Raw genomic sequence first — 20,646 nt, 5'->3', positions numbered from 1 at the left:
AGAGGGAGATGGAGTATTAAGAAAGATGATTATGATATTTAAAAAAAAATGTGTCACTTTTATTATAATTAACTAATTTATCTAATTTTCTTAATCTAATCAAATTAGTTGAATGAGTTTTATATTAAGGATAGGAGGAGTATTACTTTGAAAAACATCAATACATATTCTAAATTTTAACAGGTCGTGCTACGAGCACTTTTGTTGTTAATCCTTTGGCAGCACAAATTGACGAGTGGGTGTGCTTGGTTCCTCCTCCTGCTATTGTTTCATTTGTTTGGTCCAATAAGGAGGAGGAAATAGAAGGTTCATGAAAGCAAGGGGACAGAAGATAAGATGCTTATAACGACTCGAAAGAATTACAATTAAGTCTCAAATAAGAGAAATAATTATTAAAAAGTCCTAATAACAGTCTGAGCAGCTTGTAATAACAAGTTTTACAGTGAAAAATAACAACCTTTGAAACTTGTTTTGTAATTCCTTTCTTCTCTTAGAACCTCATTGTAATTCTCCCTAATGACTACTCTTCATATTGGAGGGAGGAAAGAAGGAAAAAAATATTTGAACTATTCTTGTCCCGTTCAAAATGGAAGAGGAGGAAAACTAATCATATATAGATAAACACTACATTAAATATAAGAATTGGTTCATTAATTTAAGTAGATCAAGTAAATAAGTTAAGCTAGTTATTTGTAATAAATATATACTGTCTTGTCTAAAATACCCTTCTTAATCATGTGTATTAACTAAAACTACTATTTGATAAAACATTTAACATATGCAACTATTGTAAAGATTATTTTGAAAAAAATAGATAAATATGAGGACACAGTGGGTTGGATCTTATATTTGTAATCAAATTAAATATCAAATTAGTTCTTATATTGAGGATTGGAGGTAGTATGTTTTATATTATTTCAGATTTTTTTCTTTTTTACTCTTTTTTTTATGAAATAATATATTTACATCAAAATTTATTATTTTCTTATTTTTTGAATCTCGAAAGCTTTTACCCTACTTATCATGATAAATTTTTAATATACTTTTTAAAATATGGTTAGATTATTTTAATATATTATTTAATTGAAAAATAAAATTGAATAATAAAAATAAACCTTATTCTAGATACTGAACTCAAATAAATGAATTGACTACTCACCCTTTGATGCTCTCCCATTGTCACCAGCAAACCAATCAATCTGTTTCTCATTGTTGACGATCATAGTTACAATTACAACAAAGATGCCAAAAAAAAAAGTATTTATACATAACTTCAATCGAATTCATTAACTAGCTTGTACTTAATTTTCTTGCTCTTGGAAATTCAAACAATGGTAACATTCAAAAAGCACTTCCTCCTCATATACTCCCTCTCACTTGACAGTATATATGCTCCTAACCTTCAATTCACGATGATGCTCCCATGTTTTCCGAGCCATTACATCATACCGTGGGAAGTGGGGAGGAATCATGATGTTGTTGAAGTTAATTGGTAACAAGTTAGATATGGTTAAAAGTATCCATATAACTTTGTCCAAATCATTAGCTCATATCTTGCTCTCCGATTTCATTACTTCAACCTCCAAAAAGCACTTCCACCTTCCTCCTCTCTTATTATATATCCCCTTCCCACTTCCCCTTCATATCATTCGCTTCCCAGCTTAAATTCACGACACACGTGTCCAGCACTTTAATTAGTTTCACATTCATATTTCTTCCTGTTCAATACCATTCACCAACTTAAGTAGCTTATTACTGAAGCCAATCACCCCAAATACATCACGTGTCCATATTTATCATTACACCTTTAAATTCTCCATTATACTACCTCATCTCCTTAATATAAGACCCTGTTTGACTCTTATTTTGGTCCTAAATATAAGGTTTCAATCCACTTTGTCTCTCATATTTATATATTTTTTGTCAAAGTAGTCATTCTAACAATGATAGTTTTAGTCAATATACTTGATTAGCAATGATATTTTACGAAAGACAATATCTATTTAGGACAAATAACTAACTCAACTTACTTTCTTAATCTCTTCAAATTAGTCAACTGGCTATTATAATTAGAACCGGAGGTAATATTTCTCAATTAATATGCACATCATCATCATCATATCATTGTCATTATTTTACTATTTACAGGTCAATGGGGTTTGATCATGGCTATGGAGCTACATGTATAAAACAGTTCGAAGTGGTTGAAGTTTGAATTAAGTAGGCCCAAAAGCCCCCAAACACAGTGCATCGGCAGGTAAAAAAACCAAACAGAAGGCCACCAACCAAAAGATATGTTCGTTTGGCGCATATATATATATATATATATATATAGATATAGATATATAGCACTATAACTAATTCCACTAATTTTTATGACACACTTAACTTTAAACAGAGCACTACCATGCCCCATTGTTTGTTGCCAAGTTTAAATACCAAGTCTTTCCCTAGAAAGCTTTTCCAAACTTTAAAGTCAAGTTTACATCATTTTCTTGTGGTACGCAGAAAATATAAACAATCCAATATTAAAACCTAAAAGAAGCCCTAGCTAGCATTATGTAGAAGTCTTAATAATTATAATTGTTGGGATCAAGTCTAAGTAATAAGAATGAAAATAAAAAAATTACTTTTAGGAAAATTGAATAAGGGAGAGAGCCAAGGAGGTATATAGGTGAAAAGATTACACTTCAATGGAAGATTTATTGAAATAAATGTGAATAAATAACGAAAAAGGTACCGCATAAGATAGAAATGGATTAATCAAAGAAAAGATATACAGGCACATCATAATTATTTGAAGACTTTGAATTAAAAGATAATTTTGAGCTAACTGGTGGCGTGTGTGTGTGTGTGAATTTTTTTCCACAACAATCCAACAATAGAGGTAAATCTTTTCAGCATATGAGGCTTTCTAATATAGCAACGAAAACTTGTAAAGCCTCTTTTTTATTATTATAAAAAGCATACATAAAACAAATGGTAACAAGCAAGGAACAATGTATCAAAATATATATAATAAAATCCATAGGGAGACATAGTAAATTATTATCAAGTTATTATAGGCAATTAATAAAAATCCATTTTTAAGATTTCATTTATTCTCACAGGGAGAAATGTGGAAAGTTATACTCAGATATCACATTGTTAACTAGCACTTGTTACTTTTTTCCGTTAATATGCTTAGTTATGGCATATCGAAATAGCATATGATAAAGTATCATGTGTAAATATATAATAACGTTTGAGAAATATATTCTGATGCCAAAGTAGGAGGATCCGAAGCCAAGTGGGGTGCAGGTGGACCCCATTCATCGGAATTATTTTTCTTGATGCTTCCGTTTTAATTAAATACATGTTCTCTTGTACAAATGCGACAAATTTTTTCTTCCGCCCCGTGATTATGTTACTCTTAACTTATTCCTCAAGCCTGATCACTATTTGGATTGAGTATTCCAAAAGGTTACAATCCAACGGAATCTTTTGTGGGCATAAATAATACTATTCCCAAAAAAAGCTTATAACTAATTTATACCAATGCAAAGTAAATTATTTATAACAAGAATATGTGATGATTTTCTAAACTATTCCTCCTTTTTAATCATTTGTGTCACAAAAGATCACATTTAATAGGTGCTGAAAGAAAAATAATAAATGAGTTAGAGAAGATTAAAGTTATACATTAATAATCCAAATATTCTCTACTACTATATCACACATGGTAAAACTCTTATCGTCTTAGCAAAAATACTTGTTTGAATCATATCTTCATTCATTTTTCTAAATATAAGAATACGTGTAGGCTCTTCTAGATAGACTTTCAACACAGCTAATATGATTCCGTCGTTAATCCATTACTATTCTATCGCTAATCATATGTTTTTTTTGGTAGTGAACAACATTTATTTTTGTTTAAAATAGAGGCTGTCCAATAATTAAAATTCTTACTTCAAATTTCAAACATCTTAAATATTGATAAGATACGTCATTAATATATATGTGAGTTATATAATATATAAGTAATATAAATTTATAATTATAGCTCTATTTTAATACAAAAAAATTTCTTACAATTTTTATTGACAGGTGTAAATATGAAAAAACATCGTGTAATATTTTAAACGTATTTTAGAAAAAGGGTTATAGTTTGTTTGTTTTGAAAAAATTGACCATAAGCACGAAAATCGATCCCGAAGACGAAGCCAACTAACGCCCCGGCCACTTCACAAGAACTAAGAAAGTCTTCTCCTTCTCAGTTCAAGTCTTTAATTTGCTCAGACGTCACTCAAGTCCCTGTTCAAGCTATGAAAATAATTACTCCTCCGGTTTTTAATATAAGATTCATTTAACTAATTTGATTAGATTAAGAAAGTTAGATAAGTTAGTTAATTATAAGAAATATGACACATTTTTCCTAAAGTACCATAATCATATTTCTTAATACCTCATCTTTATCTTCTACTTGATTATGGTTGGTAGAGTATCCATAAGGGTAATTTAGAGAAAATTGATAAATATGAGAAATGGGTCTTATATTTAGGATCAAAACCAACTCACCAATTGGGTTCTATATTAAGGACCGGAAGAGTATTATTTATAGCGGGTTAATAATAATTTATTATTCTCGATGGCTTTAATAGTTAGTCATACTTGCAAGCATATGATGAACTTTTCCCTTGGATCATATTGGCCAATCTGCAAGCATGTATATTTTAAAACTATAAGAAAATATTAAAAACAAGCCAAAAGGAAAGGGCTGTTTATAACTTGCATAAAGTAATGTTGTATATTTTGTCAACTTGTGAACAAAGTGTAGACATTGTTTCTGATTTTAAGTGAAATGCTTGAAGTAGAAGGCACAAAAAGACTTGAAAAATAAAAGCAACTAATTGCTGTCTTGAACAAATTAAAATCCAAACGTTACGCATTAAATCATCCACTAACCCTCTCAATTATGTAGCAAATTGATACTCCTCCGGTCCTTAATATAAGACCCAATTCTTGAGTTGGTTTTGATCCTAAATATAAGACCCATTTCTCATATTTATCAGTTTTCTCTAAATTACCCCTATGGATACTCTCTCAACTATAATCAAGTAGAAGAGAAAGAAGGGGTATTAAGAAAGATGATTGTGATATTTTATGAAAAACGTGTCACATTTCTTATAATTAACTAACTTACCTAACTTCCTTAATCTAATCAAATTAGTTAAATGAGTCTTATATTAAGGACCGGAGGAGTAGAATAAATAATTTTAAACAAGACAACTTTAAATTGCTAGAACACACAAGAAAGCATCAGATTTTTCAATTAAACACTCTGCTGTGTGTGTAGCTGTTTCCAGCATAACGTTTCTGTCTTGTCAAAAGTTAATCCTGGAAACAAACCAGTTGAAATGAAAATACTGGGGACAGAATATTGGCTTGTGATATTGTACAGCATGGGGAGGAAAGTGGAAAGGAGGGATAGGAATATATAAATGGGTTAAAAAGGAATTGAAGATAGAAAAGTCAAATGATGGTGGGGATTGAAAAGGATGGGACGTAACATGGGTTTAAGTTTTTATTAAAAGTTTTTCAATAATTATAGTGAAAATAAAGAAAAGAAGAGGTGTTGTGGATTTCACATGCGGCCGCCTTTATATCTAGCGGAGCTAAGATTGCCATACCTACCATAACTGAAGCTTCCCCTTTCCTTCTCTGAGGTTTCCCAAAAGTTCCGTCTCCTTCTCAACTCAGTTCACCATCAAATCACCTTACACAAAAAAGCACACCCCCAAATAAAGTGCATTGACATGGTTTTATTTTGGAGCAAACTGGGAAAAAGAGGCAACTGTGGTTTAATTAAAGAGATTGATATGAGCATGTGACCATTTGTGGGGACCTTGGCAATAAGATGATTAGAACAATTAATAGGCTCACAATTAATCCGTTGGGCCCCAGCCTCCCAGAATTATTTCCCTTAAGCTCTTCACGGTTCATCTGTCCATTACTCGACAGCTCTTTCAAACAACATACACCGTCCACACCAAATAGTTCGTCGCCTTCTCTATATTGTCCCCAGATAATATCCAATTAAAACTGTTTACTGTTCTCTTTTATTTTATCCTTCAAAAACCTTTGTAGTAGTATAATACTACCTCCGGTCCTAAGAGCCAGTTGACTAATTTGAGAAGATTAAGGAAATAAGTTGAGTTAGTTATTTGTTCTAAATATGTGTTATCTTTCCTAAAATATTCTTACTAATCAAGTGTATTGACTAAAACTATAATTATTAGAAGGGTTATTTTGAAAAAAAATTAAGTAAATATAAGAGATAAAGTGAATTTAGGTCTTATATTTATGACCAAAATAAAAGTCAAACAGGGTTAAGACCCGAGGTAGTAATTGATTCCCTTTTGGTCAAAGTCATATTATACAATATAATAATAATGATAATAATAAGAATATTTTTCCTCAGATAGGCATGTGACTCCGTGATGTGATTATGTATGTGTCCACATGCATTATCTTATTAGTACGTGGTTAACTTCCGAATTACTAACGGTAATCTGATCGCATATGGCTTGGGTGTATGAAGCTATGATGAATCGAGAAACATGGCAAACAGAAGACGCCAATGAGAAGATGTATTTATTATATACTACCACATATTGAGAACACATGCTATTTTTCAATTTTTAACAAACCAAAAGGAAACAAGATGGCTAATTACTAGCATCTATAGGGTGTGCTGATTATAATAAATTGCACAATTAACTGTTGGAAAAATATTGCACAATTGCCCAATAAAATATCTCACCCGCTTGATAATAATAAGTTGTTTTTGACTAAATTCAATGACATGAACTTGTTATAAACTATTAATCCCGAGCTGATTTCAAATATTTACATACATCTAATTTTTATTGCGAGTAAATTATTTACTGAAAAGCGGAAAAATTATGACCTCATCATCGTCAATTATATAAATAAACAAGGTAAATAATAATTTAATATATATGGATTAATTCTAAAATTAATTGTATTCCATGAATATTTCGAGAATCTTAAAATATAAAATTAATAATAAATTCATAGGGGGTTTTTGTTTTGCCAACAAATTTCATGGGATGGATGACATCAATGGAAGAGAACCACCTCCATAGTAATAATTACATTTTATGAGGATTGCGGTTATACGAAAGCAGCGGTACGTGTAATATGTATGAACACGATCCAATACGTATCTGAGCGCCAGGATGCGCGCCCACTTTCCCCACGGAAATTCACAAACAGAATCACCTATTTTATTTTAATTTTTTTAACCAGCTTAAATATCAAAAAATATAACTTCGCACTGCTTCTCGTTTCTCACTGCAGCACCTCCCTTCTTCATTCATTCCCATTTCCTCCAAACTCTCTCTCTCCCATGGTGGAACCAAGCAACCGACTGGCCGGAAGATCCAACGACAGAGCCAAGTAATCTCACAAATTAGGGTTTTCTGTTGCTGAATTGCAAGAATGCCGCTGGCTAGGTATCAGATAAGGAATGAGTACAGCTTAGCGGATCCGGAGCTCTACCGAGCTGCCGATAAAGATGATCCAGAAGCTCTCTTGGAAGGCGTCGCCATGGCTGGCCTCGTCGGCGTCTTGCGCCAGCTCGGCGACCTTGCTCAGTGAGCTCTCTCTCTTTCTCTCTCTCACACGCGCGCGCACACACTTTCTTCCTTTTGTGATTTCGGCCGCGCCTCAGCTCTGGAATTAAACTGGCTGCTCTTGCACTTTTCGTGATTACATTTATTTGAATTGGTGTTGGTTTGAAAAACTATCTACTTTGATACAATCTGTGTGTTTAACTTTATACTGACCCTCATTTGACTTACTGGAGAGAGCTTTAATTTGGTGAGAATTCGTTTGTGTGCTCCTTTTTTTATTTTGTTTGATTGTTAGATCGATGACCGGTTGGGTTCATTTCGGAATTGGAGGAAAATGGCTTTTTCGTTTGGTGCTTGTGGTGCGTGGAGAGATTAGTCTTCCTCAATACTCTGTCCGACGATTGGATTTTTCAATCTATTTGAACTTGTTTCATCTTATGACTCTTTGAATACTATTCTCCTTTTTCTTGATAATCGCCTTCCTGCACAATCTCATGTCCTTCAATTCCTCGTAAGTTGCAGAATCTTTTTCTTTTTTTACATTGACGGGCTAGTTCAAATTCTGGGGTTTAGAATATGTTGTGTGTGGCCACGGAAAGTTTCTGCAAGTTAATCTTCTAAAGGCTGGACTAGTATGGATTTTATTCAATAAGCCTAGACTAAAATTCTAAAACCAACAAAATTCTTGGTAAAATTTGTCCAGACATGCTTAATTTGAAAGCCAAGTGTTTGAGACAAAAAGGGGGAAAAAAGAAAAGAAAAGAAAATTAAAGAGAGAAAAGAAGTTGTTAAAAATAAATTGATTACTAGCTAATTAAGTGTTCCGGTAATGTTTTGTGGATGGTATTATCTTCTGTTTCTGTTTTGGTTGAATCCCTTCCTCGACACTCTTAGTGTTGATTTACTCCAAAGTCACTGAAGCTGAGAAACCTGTGACCTGGCAAACTGGGTGCTTTGGGTTGAATATTTCAAATAAGATGCAGAGTCCTTACTTTATGGTACATGCTCAGACTAGATTGGTCTAATGAGACACTGAGTTCTACTTAGCAAGTGCTTTCAAACTCTTCGTATTCTGTAAGCATTCTTTTGAATGTCTTCATCATCATCTTTTTGTGATATGCTGAGTGGCATTACAAGTTATTGTTTGCTTCTGATAATGAAGTCTTCAGAAAAAGAAGGCATACACATAGAAGCACAAATTGCAATGTCATGGGCCATTTTATAACTCGGTAACATTATATTTGGTTGGCGGGTATAAAAGGAAGTGCTATGGCTCAATCTTATACTCGTCAATCCTCAGCTTGCCAGCCTGGTGCTGTTTAAGTTCTATGTACTTAACTATGTATTTTGTTTAGGTTTGCAGCGGAGGTCTTTCATGACTTGCATGAAGAAGTAATGGCCACTGCTGCAAGAGGCCATGGTCTTATGGTTCGGGTTCAGCAGCTGGAGGCTGAAGTTCCTTCGCTTGAAAAGGCATTTTTGTCCCAGACTCATCATTCATCTTTTTTCTCTAATGCAGGTAATATAACTTACTATTTCGTAGTCTTTTGGTTTATGATGTTCTTATCAAAATAATATGAAAAATGTTATTCTTGTCAAATTTTTAGAGTTTTTATGTCATACTTGTAACCCTTAGGTGCTATAGTCCCTTGGCAAGTTTTTAAAGCCATTGGTTATTGGATTGCAGGGATTGATTGGCATCCTAATCTTCGTTCTGAACAGAATCTTATTACCCGAGAAGACTTACCTCGATTTGTAATGGATTCATATGAAGACTGTCGTGGCCCTCCAAGATTGTTCCTCCTGGACAAGTATGGAGATCTGATTGTCTAAGAAGCTGTTTTAAATTAATATTTATGTAATAAGTATTTGAATTGTTCTTTTTTGCCTTCCAATAGATTCGATGTGGCTGGTGCTGGTGGTTGCTTGAAGCGTTATACTGACCCATCATTCTTTAAAGAGTCAGCTTCCTCTAAAACTACAACTGCTGAAATTCACAGGGAAAAGAGGAGCCGTAGAGTGAAGGTATTAAATTGCCATGTCTTCCCTTTTTATGCGCCAATGGCAATTACCTTTTAATGACATTATTTTTGTGACATATTGCTTTAGTTGGTGGCTGTACCTTCGGTTTTTCTTAATACAGTAATCCTAGCTGGCTTCATACTGTGGTATTGATCTTAGTAAGAAACAAGTAAGACCAAAAGAACTTGGAATTAGTTCTGTAGGGCTGTCATAGAAGGTAGTTGATTCTGCTATTTCTGGTTATAACAGTGTGAACATAACTTAAGCTTCCAACTACTCTGACTGGTATTGTTGAAAACCGGAGAGTGAGTGGATGATTTTGAGAATTCTTTGAGAGAACTACTTGTCTTTGCCTTGAGTCTTGGTATCAGCGCTCTTGCTACACCATTTGTTTTTTTTTTTGGGTGATCACTCTTGCTACACCATTTGTAAACATAGTGGAATGTTATGAATAATGTGGTCTGTGCTCATGCGGTGTCTTTGATCTATTCACATATAAGTGTCTAAAATATTAGATTGTGGCTCTACTTTTTCAACTTTCATTGTTCATGCATGCGTTCCTTTTCCTTGTAAATTGTGCTTGAAACAATTCTACGAATGGAATGCTGAATGTTCACAACTTGCAAGATCTGATTATTTCTTTTATTTCTGGCAGAAAAAAGCAGCACGATTGAGGAATGGTGAAACCCCTGAAGTTGTCCCAACACATGCAAAGTGAGTGAGCTCCAAAGAAACTCATTTTGGTGTATTAATTTATTAATCAGGTTTTCAATTGCAAAACATTTTTAAATATTTGAGTGGTGACACGATTTGATTTTTGTCGTTGCAGATTGCATCAATTGCTTCTTGAGGAGCGTGTTGAAAATGCTTATAGTAATCCTGCACGTCTTGTCAAGTTGAAGAGAAGACATTTGAATAGATCTGGAGTTGATGCAGAAAATGGGAAAAGTTACATGGAGAAATTTCTGGAATCTGCTTCACCAGGTTATAAGATGGTTAGAGAAACTTCAATAGCTCCAATGCCTATAAAATCAGTGTCACAAGATACTAGTGAAGCAAGGATTAAAGTACTTGAAATTAGCATGGTTAGTCCTGTGAAAAGGTCATTAGGAAATGAAAACACACTTTCATATTCTAATGAACCAGATTCAGAACTAAAACCGTTCTCAGAAACAAAGATGGAGACCAATGGAGGTCTTGTGAAGGTGCATGAACAAATGCTTGATAATGTGACAGATGAATTGTCTTATAATTATAAGGAGACACCTGATGAAACAGAACTGACAGATGATGGACAAAAGAAATTAGAAGCCTGCTTAGATTGTTACCATTCTGATGATGCCGCAAGTGAGGTCGACAATTATGTGGATGCTCTAACTACGATGGATTCGGAGATGGAAACAGACAATGAGTATAGACCTAAGAATGGCTTCTTGAATGGTCGAAGGTTAATAGATTCTGATGGCAAAGAACATCAACTACGAGCTCATCTTTCAAATTCTCAATCATTTGGGGACTCCTCCATGTCAGAGGAAAGTAGTTCATTCAAACAAGATAGAAGCGATGAACATAATGAACTCCAAGCTCGGTTGTCCGATTTTCAATCAATTGGAACGTCCTCCACAATGGAGGAAAATAGTTCATTCAAAAGAGATACAGGTGAAGAACATATGATTATGCATGCTCAGTTTTCAGATTCTCAATCTGTTGGAAACTCATCTGCATCAGAAAAAATTGTCTTGAACCAAAAAGATACATCCTGCTTTTCTCATCCTGAACCTTTCAATGTCACGGTTGAAGATATTAAATCAGAACGTTTATCACTCTCATCTACTAAATATTGTGAACATGAGATTGAAAATACACGTTCTGATCATCTTCCCCAAAGCGTTGAGTCTCAAAAGCCAGATTGTAACAAGTTTGTCAAGCATGATGATGCAGAGTTTCAGGAAGAAGAGATTTCTGATTCTGGATGGACCGCCACTGATTCACCTTCGATGCATTCAGCACATCTAGTTTCAGATATTGGAGTCAACTCATCAGTGATCCAACCCACAGAGAGTCAAATTATTCAAACATCTGACACAGTTGAGCTTCATTCGACTTTAGCTGATACAGACAGTAAGTGTCTGGTTGAACCTAATGTTGTTGTTGTGCCTAATGCTGTCTCCACAGTGACGGATGATGCTCCTCCTGTGTCTTCTGAAAAATATCCGTCAAGCAACTTAGACGATGGTGATCCTTGTGTTCAGGCCGGTGATTCAATACAGAGCTCAGTTGATTTGGAATTGGCACCAGTTATCAATTCCCCTGAAGCACAATCAGTTGAAAGACCATCTGACCTTGTTGAAATTCATTCAAGTTTAGCAGATGATGAGGAAAGGAAGTGTCATGTTGAGTGTATAGCTGCTGTACCTGATGCTCTCTCCACAACAAAGAATGGTGCTGGCCCTGTGTCTTCTTCTGAAGAATGTCCTTTGAACAATTTGGATGAAAGTGATCCTTATGCCCCTTGTGATGCTTCATTGCCGATTTCAAACGACTTGGAACTAACACCAGTCATGCCTACAGAGACGCAGTTAGTTGAAACACCATCTGAGCCTGTTGAACTTGAAGATGATGAACAAAGTAATTGTCAAGTTGAATCTATTTCAGCAACATCTAATGCTTTCTCTATAACCAAGAATGACACTTGCCCTGGGGATTCTTTCAAAGAATATTCTTTGAACTTGGACAATGGTGAACTGTATGTCCATTCTGATGCTTCACAACACACTTCTAATGACCTAAATTTGGCTCCTGCAGATGAATGCAGCAATCATTCTAAGATCGAAATCTTGCAGGATGGACTTTCAAAGGAAAACTATGATGAAAGTTTGGCTGGTGAAGGGGTCAATTCACCTCAGGGGCATTCTCCATCTATGGAAGTAGACCTGTATTCAGGTGCTGCATTACCAGTTGATGGTGCCGAGGTCTTAGATTCAAAAGATGAGAGTTGTATTATAGCTAGCAAACTTGACTGTCAAGATTCATCCCCTGCAGTGGAGACTCCACCGTCAAGTAGCTTGGCAAGGGAGCAGTTCTCCTATTTTACTCATGAACATCCTATAGATGAACCAGATTCAGCAGGAGTAGAAGTTTTGTACTCTGATCGGCTATCAAATTCTGAAGAGACATCGAGGATGGATAATGACAATGATAAAAGTGAATCCACCTGCAGTGTGGATGCAGTTGAAGATGATGGCCATCTTAAACAACCATCTTCTCCTGGTTTTGGAGGGATGGGGAATGGTGATGCGTATAATGTTTACACTGAGAAAGTTCAATCAGAAGATCAAGCTGACAATTTACTGGAAACTTTCCCAGTTTCTTCAGATTCTTGTCAGTTAAAAATGGAATCCAATGAAGCTGAATCAAGTGAAATTTTCAGAGACATGAATGCAGAGAGTACGAAAAATCAGCTGGAATCGTCTTCATATATAATTTCTTCTGATATTATATCTTCTTCATTGAGAGATCCTACAAATTTGGAAGAATCTCCTTCAAGTTTTAGTGGTCCACTTGTAAATGAAATATCTAACGAGGAAGTTGCTAGAGAATCTTTGACGGAATTGGAGGTGGAGAAGGTTGTGAGTCAAACAGAAGTTGCTTCAGCTGACATTGGTTTAAATCTGAACAGAGCAGAATCTCATGATCTTTCTGATTCAGAAACATCTAATAGTGTTCAAGATGCACCTCTTCATGTAAAACACCATCATATTTCTTCTGCCAATGATTTATCGATGGTGCCAGAGTTTTCAGAGCCAGCCACTCAAGAATTGGAATCTTCATCTTGCCAGAATAGTGCTTTGCCATTGTCATCCAAAGACCAGCTGGTAATGGAAACTCCAGCGCAGTTCTTACAATCGGGAGCTGGTCAACAAGGAGCAGATTCTCCTCTCAGAGTTGAAAATTCTGGCTCAGAGAAATTTCAATCTGAGCGTATGCATGTATCTTGTCAACTGGGGCAAGAAAGGAAATCTCTTGCTGCTGAATCTGCTGATGAAATTCATCGAGATCAACCATCACTGTCCAATTCCTTATCACAGCCAGATGGCCCGGGGTTAAATGTTGCAAAACATGTTATGGATTCATTGAAACCTCTTCCGGATCCCATTCTACCAGGATCTGACATCAATCTCGGGGAGATGCCACCTATGCCCCCTCTACCACCTATGCAATGGAGAAGGGGCAAGGTTCAACATGCTTCGAAGGAAGAAGTTGCAGAAGTTAGTCAGGCCTCGTTCCAACCAATCCAGGCAATTAAAACTGATGACAAAGGTCAATTTGGTTTGATATCTTCAGAGAGAGAGACCTTACAGTATCAGGATACATCTTTACCAGTCATTGCTGTGGAAGGTGATAAGATCCCATATCCTTCTGGATTTTCAGTGGGTGTTTCAGGGCATCCTGTTGCTGTTCCATTGCAATTTCCTTTTATGGTTAATGAAGCAAATGGTCAATATAATTACCTAGTTCTTGAGAGAAGCCAAATGCAGAACCCATTCTTAACACTTCCCATGGTTTCTACTGTCAAGCCTTCACATGGTTTTGTTCTTGCATCAGAGAGAGAAATGGTACAATATTCAAACCTGCACCCACCGATACCACCTGTTGAATGTGCCTTTTCTGGACACAATCCTGCCTCTTCTTGGGAGAAACTGGCCCAACCACCAAGTCAGCTGATAGAAGAGACTACTTCGGAAGCTAAAGAACCTACGCATTCTGTCAGCAACCTGGAAGGGCAACACGAAGATCCTTCTGTTACACCCATGCCACCACCAAGCATGGAAATGGTGCAACACAATCATAGTCTGCCTCCTTCAGAGGGCGAGATGGCATCATCATTGGGACACGATCCTGTTTCTTCTCAGGAAAAGCTGGCCCAACCCCCAAGCCAGCTAATAGAAGAGACTACTTCAGAAGCTAAAGAACCTACGCATTCTGTGAGCAATCTGGAAGGGGAACAAGAAGATCCTTCTGTTACACCCATGCTGCCAAGCGTGGAAGTTGTGCAACACAATCACAGTCTGCCTCCTTTAGAGGGCGAGATGGCATCATCATTGGATATACCTGCTACAACATCAATAGAGACTGAGGGTGAAAAGCCGAATGGAATATCAAAAAATAAGCTTCCCCGTCCACGGAATCCTCTAATTGATGCTGTTGCTGCTCATGACAAGAGCAAGGTAATGACCTGGTTTTTCAGAATATATATTTACAAAGGTCTTAATTCTAGCATAACACGTTTTCTTTGAGCCACTGCAGCTGAGGAAGGTTACTCAACGGTCTAGTCCTGAGACAGCATCCAAGATAGATGAAAGAGATTCACTGTTAGAACAGATAAGGACAAAGGTTATAGCTGGCTACTTTTTTCTCCTTTCTGGGATTTTGTTTCTGACCCTGTATTCGGAGCAGTATGATACTTAAATAACTTTTTTGGTTCCCTCAGTCTTTCAATTTGAAGCCTGCTGTGGCAACCCGGCCCAACGTTCAAGGTCCAAAAACGAACTTGAAAGTTGCTGCCATTTTGGAGAGAGCAAATGCAATTCGCCAGGTCTCTCTGCTTTATTGTGATCAGTATCTCTTCCTTATTTTTTCTGTCGCCGGCTCTGTTCTCCTCAAGTTTACTGATACATTAATGATTAAAATAGGCTTTGGCTGGAAGTGATGATGAAGATGATGATGACGATAGTTGGGGTGATTCTTGAACTTACAAAGGAAGGTGTTCGCATCTGATGAATGTCTTGCCACCATGATTGTTGCCTTGATTCACCAGACGTCAAATCCTCACCTGTAATAAGTAGGAAACCTCCCGAGTATACGAGATTCTTTATCTTGATCTATGTTCATACATGATAAGCGGCCCCTCCCTCTTGACACAAGGATGTATGAACATTAGTGCAAGCTTGCGGTTTAGGACTGATCCAGATCCAGTTTCCAGGGGTGAAAATGACTTCACCATAAAGTGCAGAGTCAGGTTCGGCGTGCAAGCGCTGCGCCAGTCTCTCGATATATTTTTCATGTAAGCATGTGAATATTTGTGTCGTGGGTAGCATAATTTTTTTAGTCCCATATATTTCCAATTTTGCAATGCTGTAATGTGCCTTTTGCCCCATTTATCATGCACTTCATAATCATTTGTAACTTTCCTCAGTACCGTAATATATATAGTAAAATCATGTTCATGTACAGTTGTCAGTAGTGCGTATGCTTCCTGATTGCTCTCGGTGGCAACTATTCTGTTGTATACGTAGCAAGGTAATTGTAAACTAAACTTGGCCTCAGAAGATAAATGTTTGATTACAGTTTTAGCTTCCATGTTTCATTAAAGTTCCTGCCTTAATTTTTATTGTAGCGATTTGCCCATATAATTTTTAATTGATGTAATATTATTTTTTTAAGAGATGTAATTGTGTCAATATATCTATGTCAGATCTGACGCACGCACGTACATAACAATTCATAATGTGTTGAACTGTTCATTGTAGATGTATGATCTTATTAATTACTATTTGAAGCTAATTTCATGTGATCCTTTTCGGGGACAACCGTGTAATTTTTTAACATAAATTAATCTAAATGTAAATGTTACCGGGGAAAATGATAAAAAAAAAATACATGTTCAATTTTAAAATGATAAATAGGTGACTTTGATTTCTTAAAATCATTATAAGAGTAGTCAAAATCATTATGACAATAGTTAATATAACCCATTTATCTTTTAAAAATTCAATAAGTATTTTTTTAACATTTTAAAATAGCGATATAACCACATCTCTTGTAACATGAATTTTTTAGTTCACGAAACTTTACCCAAATCTCACTAAACTTGTCTTTCTCCGCATCAAAAGTAGAACATCTTGTATTAAAAAAGAAAAAGTTAAGGTGCAAATTTGTTTCATTTAAGAGTATTAGGTACCTAAAAGTTTTTATTGGGTACAAATTTATTTTAAAAGTTTAAAATTATAGTAAAATTGTCTTCTATAGCTTGATGGTTAAAATAGTAATGTTAATCGTAAGTATTTTTAATGATAAGAAATAAGAAATTTATTATTTTAATTTGTATCCAAAAAAAATTTTACGTGTCTAGTGTTAACTTCGAAATAAATTTTTACCTTAACCAAAAAAAAAAACTAGAACATCTTTCTAATCATGAATGTTTGGGGGAAAAAAATAAAAAAGAAGAAAAAGATTGTGAAATTTTCTTCATTTAGCTTGGCAGCAGCTTAAGCCCAAAAAACAAAAAGTTTAGCCCCATCAGCCGCAGTCTCTTCGTCTGTCTATCTCTCCATCGGCAGCGACTGGGCGGCTCGCCTCACTCTTTGAGTCTCTCATCTCTCCATCGTCTCTTTGTCTCTGTCAGTCTCTCGTCGGCAAGCAGGTTCCTCTTTCTCAGTTGCTTACTGGTTTTAACTCTGTAATCACTTGTTGCCCCAAATTGATTCTGCTTCTTTCAGTTTTCTTCTTTGTAAATTTATCAAGTAACAACACTGCTCTAAACCGTGGACAGTTCTATTTAGTTAGTCACCGTATATGAACTTACTATGTGAATTCTTTTGCCATCTTATTATTAAAGGAAGATTTGAACAAGTTCTTTTGCCCTGCCTATTCATTATATTTTGTTTTTCCTTATTCGTTATGGTGAAGCTATGGACCTTGGTCCTTATGCTGTCTCTGTCTACCAATAGTATGCTTGTAACTTTATTTTTAACAGTTCATTAGATTTGGCATTGTTGTAACCACGGGTGCTTTCATTTTGGAATGTATTCAGGAAGAACTTGCGGAGCCTGCTGACTTTGATTTTAATGACAAGAAATTTAACTCACAGAAAATGAAAGGTATGCTTTGTATGAATTTTATTATTATTTTCAAGTGAAAATTAAATGCTGCGTATCCTGCATGCGACTCTTTGCAGTAAAATGTAGGAAGCAGGAAAAAGGTTGGGATATGAGATCATTTGAAAGCCATAAAATGTTAAAAAGTGAGAAAGTGGTCCTTTGAACCAAATGGCTGTGTAAAGGTGTACAGAGATGTGATAAGCTGTAAGTGAAAAATTCCATTTAATGTACAACTGAAGCTGATGAGCCCCATATTCTTTGTTTAATTGCAGGTTGGTAGAAATTTAAAGGAAAACAGATATCCTTGATTGTCTGAAGAGATAAATTTGGATAAGGAATGGATTCCACTTTTTGGCTACTTAAGGACATCTGGAATGAAGGAGTCGCACTTTATCCAAATATATGAAAGGCACATGTCCTCACTTCAAATTAATGTATGTTCTGCACAGGAAAGGTTAGAATACGTAATGAGTGTTAGTGTCAAACATGGAGATGTAATAATAATCATTTCGAGACAGCCACAAATTCTTGAGTATGGAGAACAATTTAAAAACTCATGTTGCATTTTTTATGGGTTTGGGAATGCCAAATTCCAGAGTAGGACAAATCATTGTCGCTGCTCCCTCCCTGTTTTCTTTTCGTGCTGAAAATTCTTTAGAACCATCAGTAAGATATTTAGTTGAGGAAGTTGGCATCAAGGAAACGGATCTGAGTAAAGTCATCCAGCTGAGCCCACAAATTCTTGTTCAGCGAATTGACATTGGAGGAGTTTTTTTCTTCAGGATCGAAAATTGGCAGGACATAAGCCATGTCCTTCATCAGCAACCCGGCTTCACCTACATTTTCTAAGGCATTGGAGCTCAAGAGATGCCTTCTTCAAGGCTTCAACTCTTTCAAAAACCTCAAACATGTCCATGCCCAAATTCTCCGCCTTCACCTAAATGAAGATAATTACCTTGTCAACATGATCTTACGCTGTTGCTTAGACTTCAGAAACACAGAGTATACCAAACTTGTTTTTGAACAAACGAAGCACCCAAACATCTATCTGTGGAATACAATGATTCGTGGGATGGTTTCCAATGATTGTTTCCTTGATGCTATTGAGCTCTATGGATCGATGCAGAAATCAGGGATTATGCCTGATTACTTTACTTTCCCTTTTGTTTTGAAGGCGTGTGCTAGACTTTCGAATTTCCAGTTGGGTGTTAAGCTTCATTCCCTTGTGGTGAAAGCAGGTTTTGATGATGACGTTTTTGTTAAGACTAGTCTTGTTTGTTTATATGCGAAATGCGGCCACCTCGTAGATGCCCAAAAGGTGTTTGATGATATCCCTAATAAAAATGTTGTTTCTTGGACCGCCATCATTTGTGGGTATATAGGGTCTGGACATTTTGAAGAAGCTATTGATTTGTTTCGGGGGTTGCTGGAGATGGGTCTGAGACCTGACAGTTTTACTCTTGTTCGAGTTTTGCATGCTTGCAGTCGACTGGGGGATTTAAATAGCGGCGAGTGGATAGATAGATACATAACTGAGTGTGGCATGCATAGGAATGTCTTCGTTGCCACCTCTTTGGTTGATATGTACGCAAAATGTGGAAGCATGGAAAAAGCACGCCGTATATTTGATGGAATTCATGAGAAGGATATCGTTTGTTGGAGTGCTATGATTCAGGGTTATGCTTCAAATGGACTGCCCAAAGAAGCACTTGACATGTTTTTCCAAATGCAGAGAGAAAATCTGAAACCTGATTGCTATGCAATGGTGGGAGTCCTCTCTGCTTGTGCGAAATTAGGAGCACTAGAGTATGGAAATTGGGCCAAGGATTTGGTAGATGCTAACGAGTTTCTTTCTAATCCTGTCTTAGGGACTGCCTTGATTGATATGTATGCAAAATGTGGAAGCATGGTGCGGGCATGGAATATTTTTAAACTGATGAAGGTAAAAGATTCTGTGGTCTATAACGCTGTTATTTTAGGATTAGCAATGAATGGAAATGTTAAAGCGGCATTTGGAGTATTTGGCGAGATGGGAAAAATCAGAATTCAACCTGACGAGAACACTTTTGTAGGCCTACTTTGTGGGTGTACTCATGCTGGTCTGGTCCAAGATGGTCGTCAGTATTTTAAGAGCATGAGCGATGTTTATTCTTTAACTCCATCCATCGAGCACTATGGCTGCATGGTGGATCTTCTAGCCCGGGCTGGTTTATTACATGAAGCTCACAAATTGATAAATAGTATGCCAATGAAGCCTAACGCTATTGTTTGGGGGGCACTGTTGGGGGGATGCAGGTTACATAGGGATACCCAATTGGCAGAGCATGTGCTGAAGCAGCTTATTGACTTAGAACCTTGGAATTCAGGGCATTATGTTCTCTTATCAAATATATATTCGGCAAATCGCAGTTGGGAGGAAGCAGAAAAAATTAGATCAATTATGAATCAGAAAGGGATGCAAAAAGTACGCGGGTGTAGTTGGGTTGAAGTTAACGGGGTCGTCCATGAATTCCTGGTAGGGGACACATCCCATCCTTTGACCAAGGAGATATATAGAAGCTTCAAAGTTTATCAAAAGACCTAAGAGAAGCTGGTTATAATCCAACCACAGAGTTTGTTCTCTTTGACATAGAGGAAGAGGAGAAAGAACACCTACTTGGCTGGCATAGTGAGAAGTTAGCTATTGCATTTGCTCTAATCAGTACCCATGACAAAGATGTGATTCGAGTTGTTAAAAATCTCCGTATTTGTGGCGATTGTCATGAGGCCTATTAAACTCACTTCAAAAATTACTGGGAGAGAGATAATCATTCGGGATAATAACAGATTTCATTGTTTTGTTGATGGATCGTGTTCATGCGGGGATTATTGGTAAAGTTTTGCTGTGATCTGAATTCTAAACCCACTGTCTACCACGCTGTAACTACAGAACTCCTCTCGATTGTGTTGATGACTTCGAATGGAACACCATGTTCTCTGAAGTTCCACATATGCTTATTTTGGCAATATATATTGTTGATAATTAATGTTCACCGCATGTTTCTGCATGATTATTGTTATGTAGTATGTGGTATGTACTCATGGGAGGAGATGGCTTGCGGCCCTCT

The 20,646-nt window shown here is 36.2% G+C and overlaps 2 protein-coding genes across 3 annotated transcripts; both read left to right on the top strand.

Annotated features, from left to right (window-relative positions):
• The first annotated feature begins 294 nt into the window (after nt 1-294).
• On the top strand, nt 295-20,528 carry LOC114722361 (putative pentatricopeptide repeat-containing protein At3g08820). The gene is given in 4 exon segments (XM_028908381.1): nt 295-306; nt 17,812-20,091; nt 20,094-20,308; nt 20,310-20,528. Coding segments are annotated over 3 exon segments (2,064 nt in total). The 5' UTR covers nt 295-306; nt 17,812-18,347; the 3' UTR covers nt 20,415-20,528.
• LOC114722349 (protein SCAR2-like) lies at nt 7,343-16,044 on the top strand. Of its 2 annotated transcripts, XM_028908371.1 has the most exons (10): nt 7,344-7,658; nt 8,993-9,156; nt 9,325-9,448; nt 9,536-9,662; nt 10,315-10,373; nt 10,489-12,287; nt 12,465-14,887; nt 14,967-15,053; nt 15,151-15,255; nt 15,353-16,044. In XM_028908371.1, the coding sequence occupies exons 1-10, from the start codon at nt 7,504-7,506 to the stop codon at nt 15,407-15,409; spliced, it is 5,100 nt and encodes a 1,699-aa protein (XP_028764204.1). In that variant the 5' UTR covers nt 7,344-7,503; the 3' UTR covers nt 15,410-16,044. The 2 variants fall into 2 exon arrangements, with proteins under 2 accessions (XP_028764195.1, XP_028764204.1); XM_028908362.1 differs by having other exon boundaries at nt 7,343-7,658; nt 10,489-14,887.
• Nucleotides 20,529-20,646: the final 118 nt, after the last annotated feature.

Source organism: Neltuma alba, unplaced genomic scaffold, assembly GCF_004799145.2.
Source record: "Neltuma alba isolate B1F8T4 unplaced genomic scaffold, ASM479914v2 tig00002347_pilon, whole genome shotgun sequence".
Taxonomy (NCBI): Eukaryota; Viridiplantae; Streptophyta; class Magnoliopsida; order Fabales; family Fabaceae; genus Neltuma; species Neltuma alba.
This window is presented reverse-complemented; position numbering and strand designations above follow the sequence as displayed.